Source organism: Trachypithecus francoisi, unplaced genomic scaffold (assembly GCF_009764315.1).
Source record: "Trachypithecus francoisi isolate TF-2019V2 unplaced genomic scaffold, Tfra_2.0 Contig01474, whole genome shotgun sequence".
Lineage (NCBI taxonomy): Eukaryota > Metazoa > Chordata > Mammalia > Primates > Cercopithecidae > Trachypithecus > Trachypithecus francoisi.
In genome coordinates, this window is record NW_022681435.1 from 4,491,632 (window position 1) to 4,513,139 (window position 21,508).

General features: G+C 40.0%; 1 protein-coding gene across 4 annotated transcripts in view; it reads left to right on the forward strand.

Annotated features, from left to right (window-relative positions):
• The window catches only part of MALT1 (MALT1 paracaspase), an 88,236-nt gene that overhangs the window by 53,749 nt on the left and 12,979 nt on the right, over positions 1-21,508 (forward strand). For 2 of the 4 annotated variants that reach the window (XM_033238728.1, XM_033238730.1), the window contains 4 exons: positions 552-755; positions 12,425-12,602; positions 13,328-13,402; positions 14,228-14,355. In XM_033238728.1, the coding sequence (XP_033094619.1) occupies positions 552-755; positions 12,425-12,602; positions 13,328-13,402; positions 14,228-14,355 (585 nt within the window). The remainder of the gene's footprint in view (positions 1-551; positions 756-12,424; positions 12,603-13,327; positions 13,403-14,227; positions 14,356-21,508) is intronic. The other 2 variants (XM_033238733.1, XM_033238735.1) reach the window with 1 other exon arrangement.

Below are 21,508 nucleotides of genomic sequence, written 5' to 3' on the forward strand. Positions count from 1 at the left end.
CCACATGGCTACTGCAGAAACCGAGAATACGGTACTCATGAAGGTCTCTCTCTCTTTGGTATTTCTCTTCATTCACTCTAATGTGAATTCTTCCTGTCCCTTTTTTAGTTATTTATCTTGATTTTAGCCTCTTCCATTCTCAGCAAAACAGAACGTAATTTGATGGGAACCCAATTTCAAATATTCCTTGTTTAAATTTGCTCCAAAAGTCTAGTTGAATATTATATCCCTTTTGTTATAATTTAATAAAAGTAAACTTTAATATTAATTACTATTATGCTTCATATGCAGCTAATAAATATCCTTTGCCTGGCCCTCAAAAGTGTGAACATGTTTAATTTCAGTTTGATGTTTTTAGCATCTGTGTTCCTCAGAGAATGTTGATCTGCTATATAAATAGTTCTAAAATGAAATTAAATAATAATGAAATCTTATTTGAAATGAAATAATGCAGTCTTAAAGCATACTTTTTTATTATAATACCATTTCCATAGGTTTTGTTTTAATCTTTATATCTTCTTTTAAACACCCCCTTTATTTTTTTTTCAAAGCAAAGGACAAGGTTGCTCTTTTGATAGGAAATATGAATTACCGTGAGCACCCCAAGCTGAAAGCTCCTTTGGTGGATGTGTACGAATTGACTAACTTACTGAGACAGCTGGACTTCAAAGTTGTTTCACTGTTGGATCTTACTGAATATGAGATGCGTAATGCTGTGGATGAGTTTTTACTCCTTTTAGACAAGGGAGTATATGGTAAGGTATTTATAATGTTTGTTTTTACAATTATCCATTATTCTTTTCATTATACCAGTTAGGTTAAGAGTTGAAAATCAGATAAGGTAAGCATGTTGTTGAATGGAAGAGTTTTATTTTTCTTATTAAGATGATGCGTTTGATCTTCATTCCATCTGAATAACTAATTAGCTTCATGTCTTTACTTTCATGTTTCTTGTTTTGTCAAAACATACTGTTCTTATTAGAATTCTTACCTGTCTTTTGTGATTTTTTTGTTGTTGTTGATAGAGCCACAGTATAGTAAAACTTGATGACCACACAGCAAAATTCACATTCATATGTGTAAAATACTACAGTATGTGGGGTTTTCTTTGGGGGGATAGCATAAAAGGTTCTAGTAGAATATATATTTTGTATGTTTCCTTTTCCTAACTATTGCATGGTATTTTCTAGTCTTTTAGTGGGAACTAGATTTTAACAAGGAAATGTTGGTGGATGGGGCCTATAAAAGCAATTTGTAAATTAAAGTTCTATACAGATATGCTTAGAAATGTACCTCTACAAAAATTCTAACAGTAAATGTTTAATTTTTTTTTCCCATTCTTTCACCTAAATATGTTAACACTGCATATATGGTAAAGAATTTCAAAAGAGACAGAATGTGCTATCAGTAGCAAATCATTTATTTGGTGATTTATTTCTTTCAATATGGGAAGGCCAGCTGTTGAGCTCATCTGAACCGTGTTTTGCAGGATTGTGCTTCTATGACATTGTGCAATAACATCAGATTGCCAGGGAAGTGACATTTCCAGGCCTGTTGTTAGGCATACAATGATAAACAAAAAGTACTGGTTTGGCTCCTGTATCTTTCCAGTTATTTTATTTTAATAATTTCTGAATTTACTCTTATTATTTGTAATTAGATTGATAAGGCAAGTTTGGTTAGAATTTTTAATGGTTCTCAAAGTAGAATTTTTAATGAAACAAAAGCTGTCTTCCTTTTTTTTCAAGATTTACCACACTGTTGTATAAGGGATGGGGAAAGTCTTAAAATCTTACTTAAATGAGTTTCTTTCTCTAAATAATGAGGATTTAGAGAAAGACAAATGAAGTTAACAAGGTAAACACCTCAAATGTGAGATTTCAGCTATTATGCTGATGTGTTAATACAGCTTTACTTCTAAGTCTTATGGAGTGATGACTAATGGGCGAATCCATCCGTTTTTTCTCATGAAAATCTGAAAGAATATACAGTGCAAATATGCCACCTTGGTAATTGGCTTATACAGGCTGAGCATTCCTCATCTGAAAATCCGAAGTCTAAAACTTTTTGAGTGCCAACATGATGCCACAAGTGGAAAATTTTACACCTTGTGTCATGAGGTGTCAAAGTTAAAACTTTGTATCATGCACAAAATTGTTTAAAATATTGTATAAAATTACCTTCAGGCCATGTGTATAAGATGTATATGAAACATAAATGAGGCCGGGCGAGGTGGCTTATGCCTGTAATCTCAGCACTTTGGGAGGCTGAGGTGGGTGGATCACTTGAGCCCAGGAGTTGGAGACCAGCCTGGGCAACATGACGAAACCCCGTCTCTATTGAAACAAAAATTCGCCAAGACACAGTGGCTTACGCCCGTAATCCCAGCACTTTAGGAGGCCAAGGTGGGCAGATCACCTGAGGTCAGGAGTTCGAGAGCAGCCTGTCCAACATGGTGAAACCCTGTCTCTACTAAAAGCGTATGGTGGCGATCACCTGTAATCCCATCTACTCGGGAGGTTGAGACAGGAGAATGGTTTAAACCCGGGAGGTGGAGGTTGTAGTAAGCCGAGATCACACCACTGCACTTCAGCCTGGGTGATAGAGCGAGACTCCGTCTCAAAAACATAAAATAAAAACACAAAAATTAGCCGGGCATGGTGGTACATGCCTGTAATCCCAGCCACTCAAGAGGCTGAGACACAAGAATTGCTTGAACCCAGGAGGCCGAGGTTGCAGTGAACCAAGATCACACCACTGTATAGGCGACAGAATGAGACTTGGAATCTTGGTCTCAAAAAATAAAAGAAAAACAAATGAGTTTAGTGTTTAGACTTGGGTGGCATCCCCAAGATAACCTCATTATGTGTATGTAAATATTCCAAAATCTGAAACATTTCTGGTCCCAAGTCTTTCAGATAAAGGATCCTTAACCTGTATTTTCAGTCTGGCATCAGGGGTGTTGTTTGTTTTTATAGTATACAATTAATCTCAGCTTTTAAGGTGCCTACGTGGCGTAAAAAGGAAAAGGCTTCCCAAGCTTCACTAGAAGTGATGAGATGTAAGGAAAAAAAATTAATCAGTTTAGGTTTCTGTATTGGTGAAGTATTTAAAGATTGAGGGAATTATATGAAGAATTACTACCTAGGTTGTTTATTCTCATTTCTTATTGATATTTTCACCTTGGCTTTTAGGCCCTTTTTTTGACTTTTAAAAACAAATCCTGTGGCCAGGGCATGGTGGCTCACACCTGTAATCCCAGCACTTTGGAAGGCCAAGGCGGGCAGCAGATCACCTGAGGTCAGGAGTTTGAGACCAGCCTGACCAACATGGTGAAATCCCATCTCTACTAAAAGTACAAAAATTAGCCAAGCGTGATGGTGGGCACCTGTCATCCCAGCTACTTGGGAAACTGAGGCAGGAGAATCGCTTGAACCCGGTAGGGGGAGGTTGCACTGAGCCAAGATCCTGCCACTGCCCTCCAGCCTGGGCAACAAAGCGAGACTCCGTCTCAAAATAACGAAACAAATCCTTGAGTTGCCCCTGTGAAGTAGAGAGTCAGAAATATTAAACATTGTGACAAGATTGCGGTTTAGGCTGAAGCTTAGCCCCAATAGGAAAACATCATCTTGGAGTACAAAATAAAGAGGCATGTTAAAGCAGAATGTCAGCTTAAGAAAGCTAGAAAACTTTTAAATCCTACTGATTCGTGTCTTAACAGGGTGGCTGCATTATATTTTGAAGTATTGTGAATATTCCAACCATCAGACACATCTACACTAAATGTAAGTGTGGTAGAGGCTTGAGGGTTTAGGGCATATCATAAAGAAACCTTTAGTTTTTCGTTTGGACTGTGCCTTTACTGCTCGTTGATATTACCAGGGGACTCAGTGCTTGAGGGCTGTGGGAGAAGATGGAAGGCAGAGTCACCGGAATTTCAGCATCAACAGCTAGATACGGAGAACAGAGGAACTCAAGTTCATGCCCTTTTACATTATATATTATATTGCGTGCAGGTTTGTAGAAGAAATAAAAGTTACAACAGAACAGACGATAATTCAGTTTTAAACATATATAAACATAAAAAACAGGAACCCAAATCAGAAATCACTGACTTACACTACATGTCCTTAAGTATAAATAAGGAGAAAGATTTCTAGTTATGTTAGAAAGATTTCTAGTCTAGGCCAGGATAAAAGGTAACCCTTTGGCCTGAGATCTATCCCCACATAGCCTTTCTGTTTTCATCGCTTGCTGCAGCTTAGCTGTGCTTTCGTGTAGAAGAACGGTAAAGGAGTCTAGTCGGAATATGGCGCAAAAGTGTTATTTGGCCTGCACTAGAGCAGCTGTTCAGTTCACGTAGCTCAGTGGTTAAGCAGTGGGCCTTAGTTAGTTAGCCTAGGTTCGAAGCTTTGACTTTCTGCTAACTGGCTGTGTGACTGTGTTTCTTTAACTTTTCTAAGCCAAAAGGAATCTACAGAATGGATAGAACTAAATTAATGAGGTTCACAGGATAAGACAAAATAATTATCCCTGTGCCTGGCACACTAAAAGTGCTCAAAATATTGTACCCATTATTACTGTCATTTCCTGTCAATTGATTAAAGACATTCAAGCACTTTTTCATCTTTAGATTGGTGATTTGGACTAGGTAGCATTCTACTTCAGGCTTCAATGAGAGAAACCCAGCTTTAATCAGTTTCTGTGTATTAAGGGTCTGCCTAAGGTTTTTGGGGGGTTCTTTTTTTTTAGGTTTTTAAGGTTTTTGTGGGTTTTTTGTTTGTTTAGTTTTCTGGTACAGTCTCGCTCTGTCGCCCAGGCTTGCTGTGGCGCGATCTCGGCTCACTGCAAGCCCCGCCTCCTGGGTTCAAGTGATTCTCCTGGCTCAGCCCCCCGAGTGGCTGTAATTACGGGCACATGCCACCAACACCTGCCTAATTTTTTGTATTTGTAGTACAGACGGGCTTTCACTGTGTTAGCCAGGATGGTCTCGCTCCATCTCCTGACCTCAGGATCCACCCACCTTGGCCTCCCAAAATGCTGGGATTACGGGCATGAGCCACCGTGCCCTGGCCTGCCTAAGGTTTTTTTTGAGAAAAAGAAGTCGGAGGGTTTGAAGCTATATTGTAGTAAAACAGTGAAAAACCAGTGCACTAACATTTTACATTGTCTGAGAGTCAAGTTCACTAAAAAGCCAGCAGCAGATTATAGACAGTATTATATAGGACAGTAGCGAGGCTGGCCAGCATCTGTATTTTGGTTCTGCCACTTACTAGGCATTTCAGTTTGGGTGAGCTTTTTTTTTTTTTTTTTTTTTTTTTTTTTTTGAGGCGGAGTCTCGCTCTGTCGCCCGGACTGGAGTGCAGTGGCCGGATCTCAGCTCACTCTAAGCTCCGCCTCCCGGGTTTACGCCATTCTCCTGCCTCAGCCTCCCGAGTAGCTGGGACTACAGGCGCCCGCCATCTCGCCCGGCTAGTTTTTGTATTTTTAGTAGAGACGGGGTTTCACCGTGTTAGCCAGGATGGTCTCGATCTCCTGACCTCGCGATCCGCCCGTCTCGGCCTCCCAAAGTGCTGGGATTACAGGCTTGAGCCACCGCGCCCGGCCTGGGTGAGCTTTTAAACCTCTTCATGTCTTAGTTTTCCCATCTGTGAAAGAGGGATGTTAATATTACCTACCTTGTTATGAGGACTGTGTGAGGCAATATAAGTAGTGACCTTTCTTGGAACCGTGCCTGGCACATAGTAAGTGCCGTGTAAGCCTGCTGGGGTGGCGGTTGTTGTGCTTATCGGCCACTCACGTGCTACGTGGAGTGCATATTCAGTTGAGTGGAAAACTTTTTCGTTTAAATGATTATTTTCTCTGTAGGCAAAAATAAATATCCATGACTATGTTCTTGAATCATCCTCGCAAGAAATAAAATTCCCTAAAGATCTAATTTACAGAACTATATTTCTAAGTATAGTAAGTTTTTTGACATTTGTAAAAAAAACACATATTTTCTTCTCTATCCTTCAGTAATAGGATAGTTAATTAAATAAATAAGCAGTACTAGAGATGGAATTTAAAACAACAACAACAGTGATTTGGGCCACGCACAGTGGCTCACACCTATAATCCTAACAGTCTGGGAAGCGAAGGTGGGAGGGTTGTTTGAACCCAGGGGTTCGAGACCAGCCTGGACAATATAGTGAGACCTCATCTCTACAAAAAATTTAAAAATTAGCCAGGCATGATGGCACATGCCTGTGGTCCCAGCTACTTGGGAGGCTGAGGTGGGAGGATAGCCGGGGCCTGTGAGGTTGAAGCTACAGTGAGTCATGATCGCACTGCTGCACTCCAGTATGGGCAACAGGGCAAGACTCTGTCTCAAATAAATAAATAAAATTTTTTAAAAAATGATTTGGACTAGTTCATTTTACACAAAAGTGCTTAGTTCCCCTCAATATAATTTGGTTGCAGACTTTGATAGAGAATAGTTACACTTTTCATAAGACATTTTGGGAAAGAAAAAAAATATGTTGGTGTTAGGTGCCTTAATTTCATTCAGCAGTTGCAGGGCTGGGCATGTGGCATTAATGTAACAGAACAACATTCAGCTTTTCCCTGTATGAATGGAAGCTAAGCCTTCCCTCAGAGTTGTATCTTCACCCCAGTCAAGTCTTGCTGAAGCCAGACGTATTACTTGACATGAGGGAGGCAGCACCTAGGCCTGCTGTCAGTTGTCTCTAAGTAACACCAGTTGTTGAAATGGTACCATTTCTACTAAAAGACCCTTGAAAAGAGAACTCCAGATCTGACACTGTCTTGATTGGTTTGCATTGTTAATTTAATGCAATTCAGTAAGTATTTGCTGAGTTATTTTCGTTACATCCACAGTCCAGATGAAGGAGTATGCTATGTGCTACGGGAAGTAATAGTGAATACAGATCATGATCTGTCCTCTCAAGAAAATTATAGTCCCAGGCCAGGCACAGTGGCTCATGCCTGTAATCCCAACACTTTGAGAGGCCGAGGCAGGCAGATCACCTGAGGTCTGGAATTTGAGACCAGCCTGACCAACATGGAGAAACCCTGTCTTTATTAAAAATATAAAATTAGCCAGGCGTGGTGGTATATGCCTGTAATCCCAGCTACTCGGGAGGCTGAGGCAGGAGAATCACTTGAACCTGGAGGTGCAATCGCACCATTGCACTCCAGCCTGGGCAACAAGAGTGAAACTCCATCTCAAAAAAAGAAAATTATTGTCCTTTAATACAATGAGAAAAAACACTATGGAGTCAAAACATCAACTCTGTGATTTTAAGCAAATCATTTAATCTTTGTAATTTAATTTTCTCATCTATAAAATAAGGATATAAATCATTTAAAGTTGTTATATGGATTAAAATTAGATTGTGTGTATGAAAGTCCTTTGAAAACCAAGAAAATATTATACAGGTTGAGTATCTCTAATCTGAAAACCCCAAATCCAAAACACTCCTGGTCCCAAACATTTCAGATAAGAGCTACTCAAGAGTGTGCAAATGTAAAAGATTAGTGTCATTATGATTTCTTATCAGAAAAACTAAGTAGACATAGGACTATACAATGTCAGGAAAAGCCTGTATGTGATTGTCAGAAAATGCTGCTACAGCATTTCAAGGTAGGGAGAATTTGAAGTGTGTTAGAAAGCCACAAACCAGTTACCAGGTAGTAGTTACCAGGTAGTAACTTGCGAAGGATTCTGACCTTTGGAAATAACCCTTGAGGACTGGTTATGGTTTGGGTAGATAGAAAGGAGATAGAGTAACTTGAGCAAAGTTGTGGAGGTTAAAAATAAGTTTGTCTTGCTCTTGAAGCTGTAACGAGACTGATGGAAAATAGAGTTATGTTTTGAATACTTGATAGAGGAGTATAAGTTGTACTCTTTTTAAAGTGTGTAATTCAGTGATTTCAGTATGTTCACAAAGGTGGGGCATCAGTCACCACTACCTAACTTCAGAACGTTTCCATCATCCCAAAAAGAAACCCTGTATCCATCAACAGTCACTCCCATTCCTCCTTACCCCAGCCCCTGGCAGCCACAAATCTGTTTTCTGTTTCTCTGGATTTGCCTGTTCTGGACATTTCATATAAATGGAATCACCCAATATGTGGCGTTTTATGTCTGCCTTCTTTCACTTCGTATAATGTTTTCAAAGTTCATTCATATTGCAGCATGTACTAGAACTTCATTATTTTAGGGGTAGATAATATTCCATTATATACTATATTTTGTTTATCATTTAACATCTCATGGACATTTTTGGACGTTATGAATAATACTGCTATGAGCATTTGTGTACACATTCTTTTTTTTTTTTTTTTTTTTTTTGAGACGGAGTCTTGCTCTGTCGCCCAGGCTGGAGTGCAGTGGCCGGATCTCAGCTCACTGCAAGCTCCACCCCCTGAATTCACGCCATTCTCCTGCCTCAGCCTCCAGAGTAGCTGGGACTACAGGCGCCCGCCTCGTCGCCCGGCTAGTTTTTTGTATTTTTTAGTAGAGACGGGGTTTCACCCTGTTAGCCAGGATGGTCTCGATCTCCTGACCCCGTGATCCGCCCGTCTCGGCCTCCCAAAGTGCTGGGATTACAGGCTTGAGCCACCGCACCCGGCCTGTGTACACATTCTTATGTGAACATAGTCTCCATTTCTCTTCAGTATGTACCTGGGAGCGAAATTCCTGGGTCATATGGTAATCTATATTTAACTTTTTGAGGAACTGCGAAACTGTTTCCAAAGTTCTTACACCATTTTACATTTGTGCCACCAGAAATGAATGACGGTTCCAATTTCTCTGCATCCTTGCCAACACTTGTTCTTGTCTGTCTTTTTTATTGTAGCCATCCTGGTGAGTGTGAAATGACTTGGATTTGCATTTCACTAGTGGCTAATGATGTTGAGCATCTTTTCATGTGCATATTTGCCACTCATACATCCTCTTTGGAGAAGCATCAGATCTTTGCCTATTTTTACATCAAGTCATTAGTCTTTTTTTTTTTTTTGAGATAAGAGTCTTGCTCTGTTGCCCAGGCTGGAGTACAGTGGCGGGATCTTGGCTCAGTGCATCCTCCGCCTCCTGGGTTCAAGCAATTCTCCTGCCTTAGCCTCCTGAGTAGCTGGGATTATAGGCTCCCATCACCACACTTGGCTGGGTTTTTGTATTTTTAGTAGAAATGGGGTTTCACCATGTTGGCCAGGCTGGTCTTGAACTCATGACCTCAGGTGATCCACCCGCCTTGGCCTCCCAAAGTGCAGGGATTACAGGCGTGAGCCACCGCACCCGGCCGTCATTAGTCTTTTTACTGATGAGTGGAAGAGTTCTTTATTCTGGATACAAGCTGTCCTTATCAGATAAAATGATTTGCAAATATTTTCTCCTGTTGTGTGGGTTGTCTTTTCACTTACCTGATCTTTGTCGTTTATTGAATTAAATCCATTCTTTTGGTCATTATTTTTAAAACCCTATCTGTGCACTCCTTTTTAAAATTCCCTATGTGTGCTCTCTTATTTTCATTCACAACAGTAATTTAGTTTTTTGCCAGGCTAGTCTCTTTTTCTGTTAGCTTTCATTCCAGGTCCTATCCGTGTTTATTTCTATCCTTGCTCTCTCTCTGCCTTTCCAAATTTCTAGCCATTCCCTCTCTTAAGACCATCCCCTGTTGTTTCACTGCATACTGATGATATTCCTCTCTGTACTTTATTCATTTTATACATACACGGTGGTTGTCCCACTAACATGATTTATGGCATTTAATTATATGATGGCTTTCATTGTTTTTTTTTTTTTTTTTTTTTTTTTTTTTTTTGAGACGGAGTCTCGCTCTGTCGCCCAGGCTGGAGTGCAGTGGCCGGATCTCAGCTCACTGCAAGCTCCGCCTCCCGGGTTCCCGCCATTCTCCTGCCTCAGCCTCCCGAGTAGCTGGGACTACAGGCGCCCGCCACCACGCCCGGCTAGTTTTTTGTATTTTTTTAGTAGAGACGGGGTTTCACCGTATTAGCCAGGATGGTCTCGATCTCCTGACCTCGTGATCCGCCCGTCTCGGCCTCCCAAAGTGCTGGGATTACAGGCTTGAGCCACCGCGCCCGGCCTCATTGTTGCTTGATAACATAAACGTGTGAATCTCCATACATCAATCTCCCGGTCTCCTGCTTAAGAGGTTAGGAACTTTGTCTTCGTCCTTCTTTTTCATCTCTCAGTGCCTATGTGATAACTTCCAGTGCACACATCAGCTGGAACCCACACTTGATAAATGGCTGTATCTATTTTCTCATTTTAGCTGAAATGTTGTATTTGAAAGAACCATTTTTCTCATTTTAATAGAAATTAAAAAAAAAAAAAAACAGACGACGTGGATTTTGTCCTGTAGGACCACATGCAGCAAATTGTCTTTAACTCTCAAAGCCACATTCTCTGCTAGGAGTCGGGGCCATAATTACAATGGATTAGCTATTTTGGGTTCCCTGTCTAAACGGCTTTTACTGTTTGCTTTAAAATACCGTGTAAAGAGGCCGGGCGCGGTGGCTCAAGCCTGTAATCCCAGCACTGTGGGAGGCCGAGACGGGCGAATCACGAGGTCAGGAGATCAAGACCATCCTGGCGAACACGGTGAAACCCCGTCTCTACTAAAAAATACAAAAAAAAAAAAAAAAAAAACTAGCCGGGCGAGGTGGCCGGCGCCTGTAGTCCCAGCTACTCAGGAGGCTGAGGCAGGAGAATGGCGGAGAAGCTCGGGAGGCGGAGCTTGCAGTGAGCTGAGATCCGGCCACTGCACTCCAGCCCGGGCGACAGAGCAAGACTCCGTCTCCAAAAAAAAAAAAAAAAAAAAAAAAAAAAATACCGTGTAAAGAAATAATTAAATCCAGAATATTGAGAGAGCAAAATTAGTGGGCTCCAGAAATTGCAAGCAGAGGGGAGGATATCTTCAAAAGTGTTTTGTCCAGTATTTTTATGAAGAAGTTCAGACTGATATTTTTGTTGTTTTTTACAGCCAAAACAAAATTCTTTTCAAGAAAACATTGAGTTGGTTGTGTTAGTTTTTATAGTGTCATTTCTCAGTAAGGAAATGACACTATAATTCATCTATTGAGTCCTAAAACTATTGCAAATTTTAGATTATTAATTCAAAAGACTCTAGATGGAGGATTGATACTCGTATCTCATAGCAAAAAGAAAAAATAGTAATCTGTGAAATCAGATTTCCCATCTCTGATTATAAAACTACCTTAACTAATGTTTATGGTAATACCTGCAGAGTTTCTTAACTTCATATTGCAGGTGCTGTTCATCTGAATTGTGTGTTTGTTCATCTGTTAAAATACTTACTAAGCTCCTGCTGTATGCCAGGAATACACAAATAAATGAATGTAAGACTATCTCTGCCCTAACAGAACTCCTAGCTTCATGGAGGAGACAAATGAGTCAGGAGAGAAATCCTAGCTGCATTCTTTTTTATATATCATAAAATAAAATTGTATTTTATATTATACTATTGGTTACAAATATATTACTTTTATAAATTAGGATATACTTCAGACAGCATTTTGATACTGTCTTAAAATGCAAATTTTAAGTACAGACTGTTGGTAATAATTTTTTTATTTATTATTTTTTTGAGACGGAGTTTTGCTCTGTCGCCCAGGCTGGAGTGCATGGCATGATCTCGGCTCATAGCAACCTCCACCTCCCAGGTTCAAGTGATTCTCCTGCCTCAGCCTCCCAAGTAGGTGGGATTACAGGTGCCCACCACAACGCCAAGCCAATTTCTGTATTTTTAGGAGAGATAGGGTTTCACCACATTGGCCAGGCTGGTTTCAAACCCCTGACCTCAAGTGATCTCCCTGCCTTGGCCTCCCAAAGTGCTGGGATTATAGGTGTGAGCCATCATGCCTGACCTGTTGCCAATAATTTTAAATGCAAATTACCATTGTCTATATTTATAATTGGGTATTTCTTACATATGCTCACATCACCTTGAAGAAAATTAAAGTCATGTTTGTTTGGTTTTTTTTTTTTTTTTTTTTTTGAGACGGAGTCTCGCTGTGTCGCCCAGGCCGGAGTGCAGTGGCCGGATCTCAGCTCACTGCAAGCTCCGCCTCCTGGGTTCACGCCATTCTCCCGCCTCAGCCTCCGAGTAGCTGGAACTACAGGCGCCCGCCACCACGTGCGGCTAATTTTTTTGTATTTTTAGTAGAGACGAGGTTTCACCATGTTAGCCAGGATGGTCTTGATCTCCTGACCTCGTGATCCACCCGCCTCGGCCTCCCAAAGTGCTGGGATTACAGGCTTGAGCCACCGCGCCCGGCAAAGTCATGTTTTTTTACAAAAAGTTATGCAGTCTGTATGTTCACAGTGCATTTAGAATTGACATCTACCTCTCTTTTATTTTTCCTCTTTTCAAAGGGTTATTATATTATGCAGGACATGGTTATGAAAATTTTGGGAACAGCTTCATGGTCCCTGTTGATGCTCCAAATCCATATAGGTCTGAAAATTGTCTGTGTGTACAAAATATACTGAAATTGATGCAAGAAAAAGAAACTGGACTTAATGTATTCTTATTGGATATGTGTAGGAAAAGGTAAATTTTCTAATCTTTATTAAACAATTGTTGGAGTTAAATATCAACCTTGACAAACTAGAGAAACCTGTGAAATGCCAACAGCCATTTGCGTGTGTGAATTTTAGTTTATACATTGAAACTGGAAGAACAAAACTAGAGAAAAATATATTTACTCCATGTATATCTAATTATTTTAACTCTTCATATTTGCTATAGAACACAAACAAAGAACTAAAGGGCATGGGCATTTACTCATACTACAGGGGATTCAACTCTCCAGAATGCCTTTAGATGACTTTAATACTCATTGTAGTTATTCCCTCAGGAATTAACAAAACCAACACCCATGGAGTTGGGATTTCTGGTCACTAGTCAGTCCTGGTCTTCCAGACACAGAATGAGTAGCCGAAGCAGATGTTTGGAGGTTTGGATCCCATTTATCTGCCATTGCCTTTCTAAGAAATAGAACCAGTTCCTCTAGATTTACTATTTTTTGCTTGCTCAGCATTTACGAATCAAAATCCAGTGCCAGAGTTCAAATGCAACTCCGGTTTTAAAGCTAACAAGGAGTTAGTGGGTTATTTTGGGTAGATATGTAGCTACCTAGATGAAAAATTTTGAATCTATAATTTTAAATTATGTATTCTAAAATACTGTTGTATTATCTCATTATTTATACTCTTTTAAGGATGATCTTTAACTTTTCATATTTCTGTCTGCCCTTCTCTGCCTCCGTTGAATAGAAATGACTACGACGATACCATTCCAATCTTGGATGCACTAAAAGTCACCGCCAATATTGTGTTTGGATATGCCACGTAAGAAAATTTTATGTTTACGTTTAAATTTCCTTTATTCTTTGATGTCTTTTTGTTTGCTTTTGCTTTTTAGGAGCAGGGGTCTTAACTCTGTCGCCCAGGCTGGAGTGCAGAGGCGCCATCGTAGCTCACTGCTCCTGGGCTCAAGCAATCCTCCTGCCTCAGCCTTCTGAGTCGCTGGGATTACAGGCATGTGCCACTGTGCCTGGCTCCTGAGGTCTTTTTGATTCTAGATTAGAGGCCTAGAAAATACCTATAGACATGTAGGCATAAATTTACCTCCTTGATGTTCTTGGTAGAAAATTTTAAATGGTCAACTTTAGCATTCCATATCATGGCATCTTCTTATTAAGCCCAAATTGGGCATGTAGTTCCTGCTTAAAGATTAACTCTTTAATTATTGATGTCATGTGAGAGGCAGAAGAGAAAATGAGGCTCATCAGTGTATACAGAAGTCCCATGTGGCAAGTGTTTGCTTTTCTAACATTTTCTTTTTAAAAAATTATTTTTATTGGATATTGACAACTTATAATTTTATGTATTTATGGGATACAAAGATATGCTATGATGTACGTATTCAATGTGGAATGATTGAATCAAGTTAATTCACATATCACCTCAAATACTTACCATTGTTTTCCTCCTAACTGAAACATTGTACCCTGTGACTAACAGTCCCTATGCTATGCCCACCTCCCAGCCTCTGGTAACCACCATTCTGCTGGCTGCTTCTCTGAGTTCATTTTTATTAGCATTCACATGTAAGTGAGAACATACAGTATTTGCCTTTCTGTGCCTGGTTTAACTTCTTTTTCTATTTTTAAGGTGTCAAGGAGCAGAAGCTTTTGAAATCCAGCATTCTGGATTGGCAAATGGAATCTTTATGAAATTTTTAAAAGATAGATTATTAGAAGATAAGAAAATCACTGTGTTACTGGATGAAGTTGCAGAAGGTAAAAAATAAAGAGAAACTACTCAGAAAAAGGAGAGCAGGGGGGACACACCTATTCAGGGTTCCCTGTCTGGTGATTGTTTTATTCTTATTCTTATTATGTGGGTTTGAAATTAGTATCTACTTTGTAAAACAATTTTTATATTAATATAACATTCAGCAACACTTCTGCTATTTAATGTCATCTTTCCTTCCTTTTTGACATAGCTCTTCACCATCTGTGCAGCATTACTTAGACTACAAGGCTAAGCCTAGGCACAGTCATTAAATAAGTAAAGTTGAATCCTCAGAGCTCTGCTTTGCTTCTGTGCCCAGTGCCTTGGTGCTGGCAAATCTCCCTATTTGGGGGTGAGTGGGGGGCGTGAAGGGGTAGGGGGGAGTTGTCCAGTGAGCAGTCTCTCCCAGGATGGGAGAGAGAAAACTTTACAGAAATTTTTAGACACTGCTGGGAAAAGCTGAGTTCATTTTTTTTCCTTAATGAACTTAGTAGATTTAAAATCCTAATTTAAGGATGTGATCCTAGGGGGTCTAATGCCACATCTTCCATTTCTATCTGTTCTTTCCTTGCCTGCTGGTATAATGTTATGCATATGTCAGATGCTGAATAAGTACCTATTATTTTGGTAGATTGCACTGTGTTTTTTGAAAAAACATTTTATAAGCCATAGCAAAAAGAAGGTAACTTGGTCAGGCATGGTGGCTCAAACCTGTAATCCCAGCACTTTGGGAAGCTGAGGCAGGAGGATCACTTAAGGCCAGGAGTTCAAGACCAGCCTGGGCAACATAGCGAGACCCTGTCTTCAAAATAAAAAATAAACAAATAAAAAGGAAGAAAGTAATTCTTACAAACTAGCACCACTAGAAAATGGAGTTTCATGGATGTTCCAGTGATGGCAGTTTGGGTATAAGGTGTTTGGCCAACTGTCAGCCATATTTATTTTCTTTTTTTTTTTTTTATTTTTTTATTTTTTTTTTTGAGACGGAGTCTCGCTCTGTCGCCCAGGCGGGAGTGCAGTGGCCAGATCTCAGCTCACTGCAAGCTCCGCCTCCCGGGTTTACGCCATTCTCCTGCCTCAGCCTCCCAAGTAGCTGGGACTACAGGCGCCCGCCACCTCGCCCGGCTAGTTTTTTGTATTTTTTTAGTAGAGACGGGGTTTCACCGTGTTAGCCAGGAGGATGGTCTCGATCTCCTGACCTAGTGATCCGCCCGTCTCGGCCTCCCAAAGTGCTAGGATTACAGGCTTGAGCCACCGCACCCGGCCAGCCATATTTATTTTCATGTTTTTATCTGTGTAGCTATTTTAGTTAAATCACTTGACTTAGCCACTTTTCCATTTAACGTAACCAGCCAGGGCTTTGGACTTCCTGCCACCCTCCCGCTTCAACCAGAGAAATTCCACTTTTATTTGTTTTCTACATTAGGCTTCTTCTGAAGCTCACATTTGAAGGAAAGTCTCTGCTTTTTTTTAAAAAAAAAAGAAAAAGAAAACCTTTGGATTACGTCAGTTGTATTCAAACTGAGATCCAGTCAAGGGCTCCAGAAACTCTACAGTGTTTTATTTCAATTTCGTTTTTAAGTACATTTTAACTGTTTTAAAACTTAATAATAAGCACCATGCTCACCCACATATGATATGTACTAAATTGTCATAGCAATGAATGGCATCCCAGTATGTGCTGTGAGGATATTTGAACTTTTTATAAACGTCTTAGAAAGTTTCGCTTTTCACTGGTCTTTTTCGGTCCTACCATGTCTGCTTACCTAGAAGTGCCCAGGCAGGAAGACCCTGCAGTGTACGTGGAGCACGCTCAGCTCAGTGCCATGTACATTGTGCCCTTCGTGGGTAACGGCCCACTCATTGTACAAAATAAGTAAAGGCCTAATAGTATCATGATAAACAATACAGTTAAATCTAGCACTTACTTTGAGTTTTGGGTGCTTTATGTCTGACCCCTGTCTTAGTAGTGAAAAGCAAAAGCAGTTGTATGAAATTTTTCACAAATTGTCCAATTTTGAAACAGAACTTTGCTGCTTCTCCCTTTGGATCTTCCGGATTACTTAATTAAAAATTATTCCATGGCTGGGCATGGTGGCTCACACCTGTAATCCTAGCACTTTGGGAGGCTGAGGTAGGAGGATTGCTTGAGTCCAGGAATTCAAGACCAGCCTGGACAACACAGCAAGATTCCATCTCAATTTAAAAATATATATATATATTTGGGGCCAGGTACAGTGGCTCATGCCTGTAATCCCAGCATTTGGGGAGGCTGAGGCAGGAGAATCACTTGAGCGCATAAGTTTGAGACCAACCTAGGCAACATTGTCAGACCCCCATTTCTATAAAAATTTTAAAAATTAGCCAGGCATTATGGTGTGTACCTCTATTGCCAGCTACTCGCGAGGCTTAGGTGGGAGGACTGCTTGAGCCTGGGAGTTTGAAACTATAGTAAGTGTGATCACACCACCGCTCTCCAGCATATGTGACAGAGCGAGTCCTGTCTCAAAAAAAAAAAAAAAATTCCAGAGGGGGAAAAGTATTCAGAGATTATAAGCCAAGCAGTTGAAGGGGAAAATAAACATGTTACCAATTTCTTTTTTAAGTTTTTGGTTTCCTTGTGTGAGACAGTCTCTGTTGCTCAGGCTAGAGTGCGGTGGCATGATCTTGGCTCACTGCAACCTCCACCTTCCACGTTCAAGTGATTCTCTCACTGCAGCCTCCCGAGTAGCTTAGGACTATAGGCACGCACCACCATGTCCGGCTAATTTTTGTATTTTTGGTAGAGATAGGGTTTCACCATGTTGGCAAGGCCCGTCTTGAACTCCTGGCCTCAAGTGATCCACCGGCCTCTGCCTCCCAAAGTGCTGGGATTACAGGTGTGAGCCACCGCTCCCAGCCCACCTTACGAATTCCAACTGTGTGCAAGGAAAATACAATATGAGGTAAATTGGTTGTTATAAAGCTACAGCCGTCAGTCTGTAACCCAACGTTTATTTTTGTACTATTCAGAACAGCATTATTATTATAAGTATTGAACATACTACTGAGAGTTTTTATTGTGAGTGGATGTTCGATATGAATATAGGACCTTGACAGTAACCTACACCTAATTATAGGACCTCTCTTTTCCCTTCCCCCCGCTCCATGATAACTACCATTCTAAACTTATTCCTTTTTCTTTTTACATCGTTTTATTTTGTATATACCCAAAAAAGTATGCATAGTTTTGTTTTTAACTTAATAAAAAGATATGCTCTGTGTAGTCTTTTGGGACTAGAATTTTTTTATCTAATATTATATTGCTAAGATTGATCCATATTTTTGCATGACTGTAGTTTTTCATTTTAACTGCTATGTAATATTCTATTATGCAAACATACTACAGTTTTTTTCAACTACTCTGCTGTGTTGGTGAGCATTTGAGTTAGTTGTGGTTAACAGTCTTGTATATGTCTCCTGGAATATATATGCATGAATTTCTTTGCAGTGTGATTCTAGGGCTTGGAATTGCTGTGTCATAGGGTGTGACGGTATTCCATTTTACGAGAGAATGCCAGACAGTTTTGTAAAGTGGTTGCTGAGTCTACACTTACCCTGCTCCCCGCAGCCAGCAAGGGATAATGTGAATCTGTACTCTCTCCATCACTTGATAGTCAGACTTTTTTATTTTTGCCAATCAGATGTTAAATAGTATCTCATGTGGTCTTGATTTGATTTTCCCTAACCATTAGTGATATTGAACATTGTTCATATTTTTAATAGCTATATGTGTATGTTGTGTGAAACATCGGTTCATGTCATTTGTCCATTTTTCTACTGTGTGTGTGGGTTTTTTTTCAGTTTATTGATTTAGAGAAATGTTGTATATGTTCTTGATATAATACTAGCAAGGACTGCTAAGACGCTGTTGAATATAAGTAGTTATGGGCATCCTTGTCTCGTTTCTGACTTCAAAGGGAATATTGCTAATGTTTTCACATTTAGAATAATATTGTAAGTTTTTTATTAACACTCCTTATCAGGTTAAGGAAGTTCTCTTTACATTGTTTTTTTGAAAAAAAATTTTTTTTTTTATACTTTAAGTTGTAGGGTACATGTGCGTAACGTGCAGTTTTGTTACATATGTATACTTGTGCCATGTTGGTGTGCTGCACCCATCAACTCGTCAGCACCCATCAATTCGTCATTTATATCAGGTATAACTCCCAATGCAATCCCTCCCCCCTCCCCCCTCCCCATGATAGGCCCCGATGTGTGATGTTCCCCTTCCCGAGTCCAAGTGATGTCATTGTTCAGTTCCCACCTATGAGTGAGAACATGCGGTGTTTGGTTTTCTGTTCTTGTGATAGTTTGCTAAGAATGATGGTTTCCAGCTGCATCCATGTCCCTACAAAGGACGCAAACTCATCCTTTTTTATGGCTGCATAATATTCCGTGGTGTATATGTGCCACATTTTCTTAATCCAGTCTGTCACAGATGGACATTTGGGTTGATTCCAAGTCTTTGCTATTGTGAATAGTGCCGCAGTAAACATGCGTGTGCATGTGTCTTTATAGCAGCATGATTTATAATCCTTTGGGTATATACCCAGTAGTGGGATGGCTGGGTCATATGGTACATCTAGTTCTAGATCCTTGAGGAATCGCCACACTGTTTTCCACAATGGTTGAACTAGTTTACAATCCCACCAACAGTGTAAAAGTGTTCCTATTTCTCCACATCCTCTCCAGCACCTGTTGTTTCCTGACTTTTTAATGATTGCCATTCTAACTGGTGTGAGATGGTATCTCATTGTGGTTTTGATTTGCATCTCTCTGATGGCCAGTGATGATGAGCATTTTTTCATGTGTCTGTTGGCTGTATGAATGTCTTCTTTTGAGAAATGTCCGTTCATATCCTTTGCCCACTTTTTGATGGGGTTGTTTGTTTTTTTCTTGTAAATTTGTTTGAGTTCTTTGTAGATTCTGGATATTAGCCCTTTGTCTGATGAGTAGATTGCAAAAATTTTCTCCCATTCTGTAGGGTGCCTGTTCACTCTGATGGTAGTTTCTTTTGCTGTCCAGAAGCTCTTTAGTTTAATTAAATCCCATTTGTCAATTTTGGCTTTTGCTGCCGTTGCTTTTGGTGTTTTAGACATGAAGTCCTTGCCCATGCCTATGTCCTGAATGGTACTACCTAGGTTTTCTTCTAGGGTTTTTATGGTATTAGGTCTAACATTTAAGTCTCTAATCCATCTTGAATTAATTTTCGTATAAGGAGTAAGGAAAGGATCCAGTTACAGCTTTCTACTTATGGCTAGCCAATTTTCCCAGCACCATTTATTAAATAGGGAATCCTTTCCCCATTTCCTGTTTCTCTCAGGTTTGTCAAAGATCAGATGGCTGTAGATGTGTGGTATTATTTCTGAGGACTCTGTTCTGTTCCATTGGTCTATGTCTCTGTTTTGGTACCAGTACCATGCTGTTTTGGTTACTGTAGCCTTGTAGTATAGTTTGAAGTCAGGTAGCGTGATGCCTCCAGCTTTGTTCTTATGACTTAGGATTGTCTTGGCAATGCGGGCTCTTTTTTGGTTCCATATGAACTTTAAAGCCGTTTTTTCCAATTCTGTGAAGAAACTCATTGGTAGCTTGATGGGGATGGCATTGAATCTATAAATAACCTTGGACAGTATGGCCATTTTCACGATATTGATTCTTCCTATCCATGAGCATGGTATGTTCTTCCATTTGTTAGTGTCCTCTTTTATTTCACTGAGCAGTGGTTTGTAGTTCTCCTTGAAGAGGTCCTTGACATCCCTTGTAAGTTGGATTCCTAGGTATTTTATTCTCTTTGAAGCAATTGTGAATGGAAGTTCATTCCTGATTTGGCTCTCTGTTTGTCTGTTACTGGTGTATAAGAATGCTTGTGATTTTTGCACATTAATTTTGTATCCTGAGACTTTGCTGAAGTTGCTTATCAGCTTAAGGAGATTTTGGGCTGAGACAAAGGGGTTTTCTAAATATACAATCATGTGATCTGCAAACAGGGACAATTTGACTTCTTCTTTTCCTAGCTGAACACCCTTTATTTCTTTCTCTTGCCTGATTGCCCTAGCCAGAACTTCCAACACTATGTTGAATAGGAGTGGTGAGAGAGGGCATCCCTGTCTTGTGCCAGTTTTCAAAGGGAATTTTTCCAGTTTTTGCCCATTCAGTATGATATTGGCTGTGGGTTTGTCATAAATAGCTCTTATTATTTTGAGGTACGTTCCATCAATACCGAATTTATTGAGCGTTTTTAGCATGAAGGGCTGTTGAATTTTGTCAAAAGCCTTTTCTGCATCTATTGAGATAATCATGTGGTTCTTGTCTTTGGTTCTGTTTATATGCTGGATTACGTTTATTGATTTGCGAATGTTGAAACAGCCTTGCATCCCAGGGATGAAGCCCACTTGATCATGGTGGATAAGCTTTTTGATGTGCTGCTGAATCCGGTTTGCCAGTATTTTATTGAGGATTTTTGCATCGATGTTCATCAGGGATATTGGTCTAAAATTCTCTTTTTTTGTTGTGTCTCTGCCAGGCTTTGGTATCAGGATGATGTTGGCCTCATAAAATGAGTTAGGGAGGATTCCCTCTTTTTCAATTGATTGGAATAGTTTCAGAAGGAATGGTACCAGCTCCTCCTTGTACCTCTGGTAGAATTCAGCTGTGAATCCATCTGGTCCTGGACTTTTTTTGGTTGGTAGGCTATTAATTATTGCCTCAATTTCAGAGCCTGCTATTGGTCTATTCAGGGATTCAACTTCTTCCTGGTTGAGTCTTGGAAGAGTGTAAGTGTCCAGGAAATTATCCATTTCTTCTAGATTTTCTAGTTGATTTGCGTAGAGGTGTTTATAGTATTCTCTGATGGTAGTTTGTATTTCTGTGGGGTCCGTGGTGATATCCCCTTTATCATTTTTTATTGCGTCTATTTGATTCTTCTCTCTTTTCTTCTTTATTAGTCTTGCTAGTGGTCTGTCAATTTTTTTGATTTTTTCAAAAAACCAACTCCTGGATTCATTGATTTTTTGGAGGGTTTTTTGTGTCTCTATCTCCTTCAGTTCTGCTCTGATCTTAGTTATTTCTTGCCTTCTGCTAGCTTTTGAATGTGTTTGCTCTTGCTTCTCCTGTTCT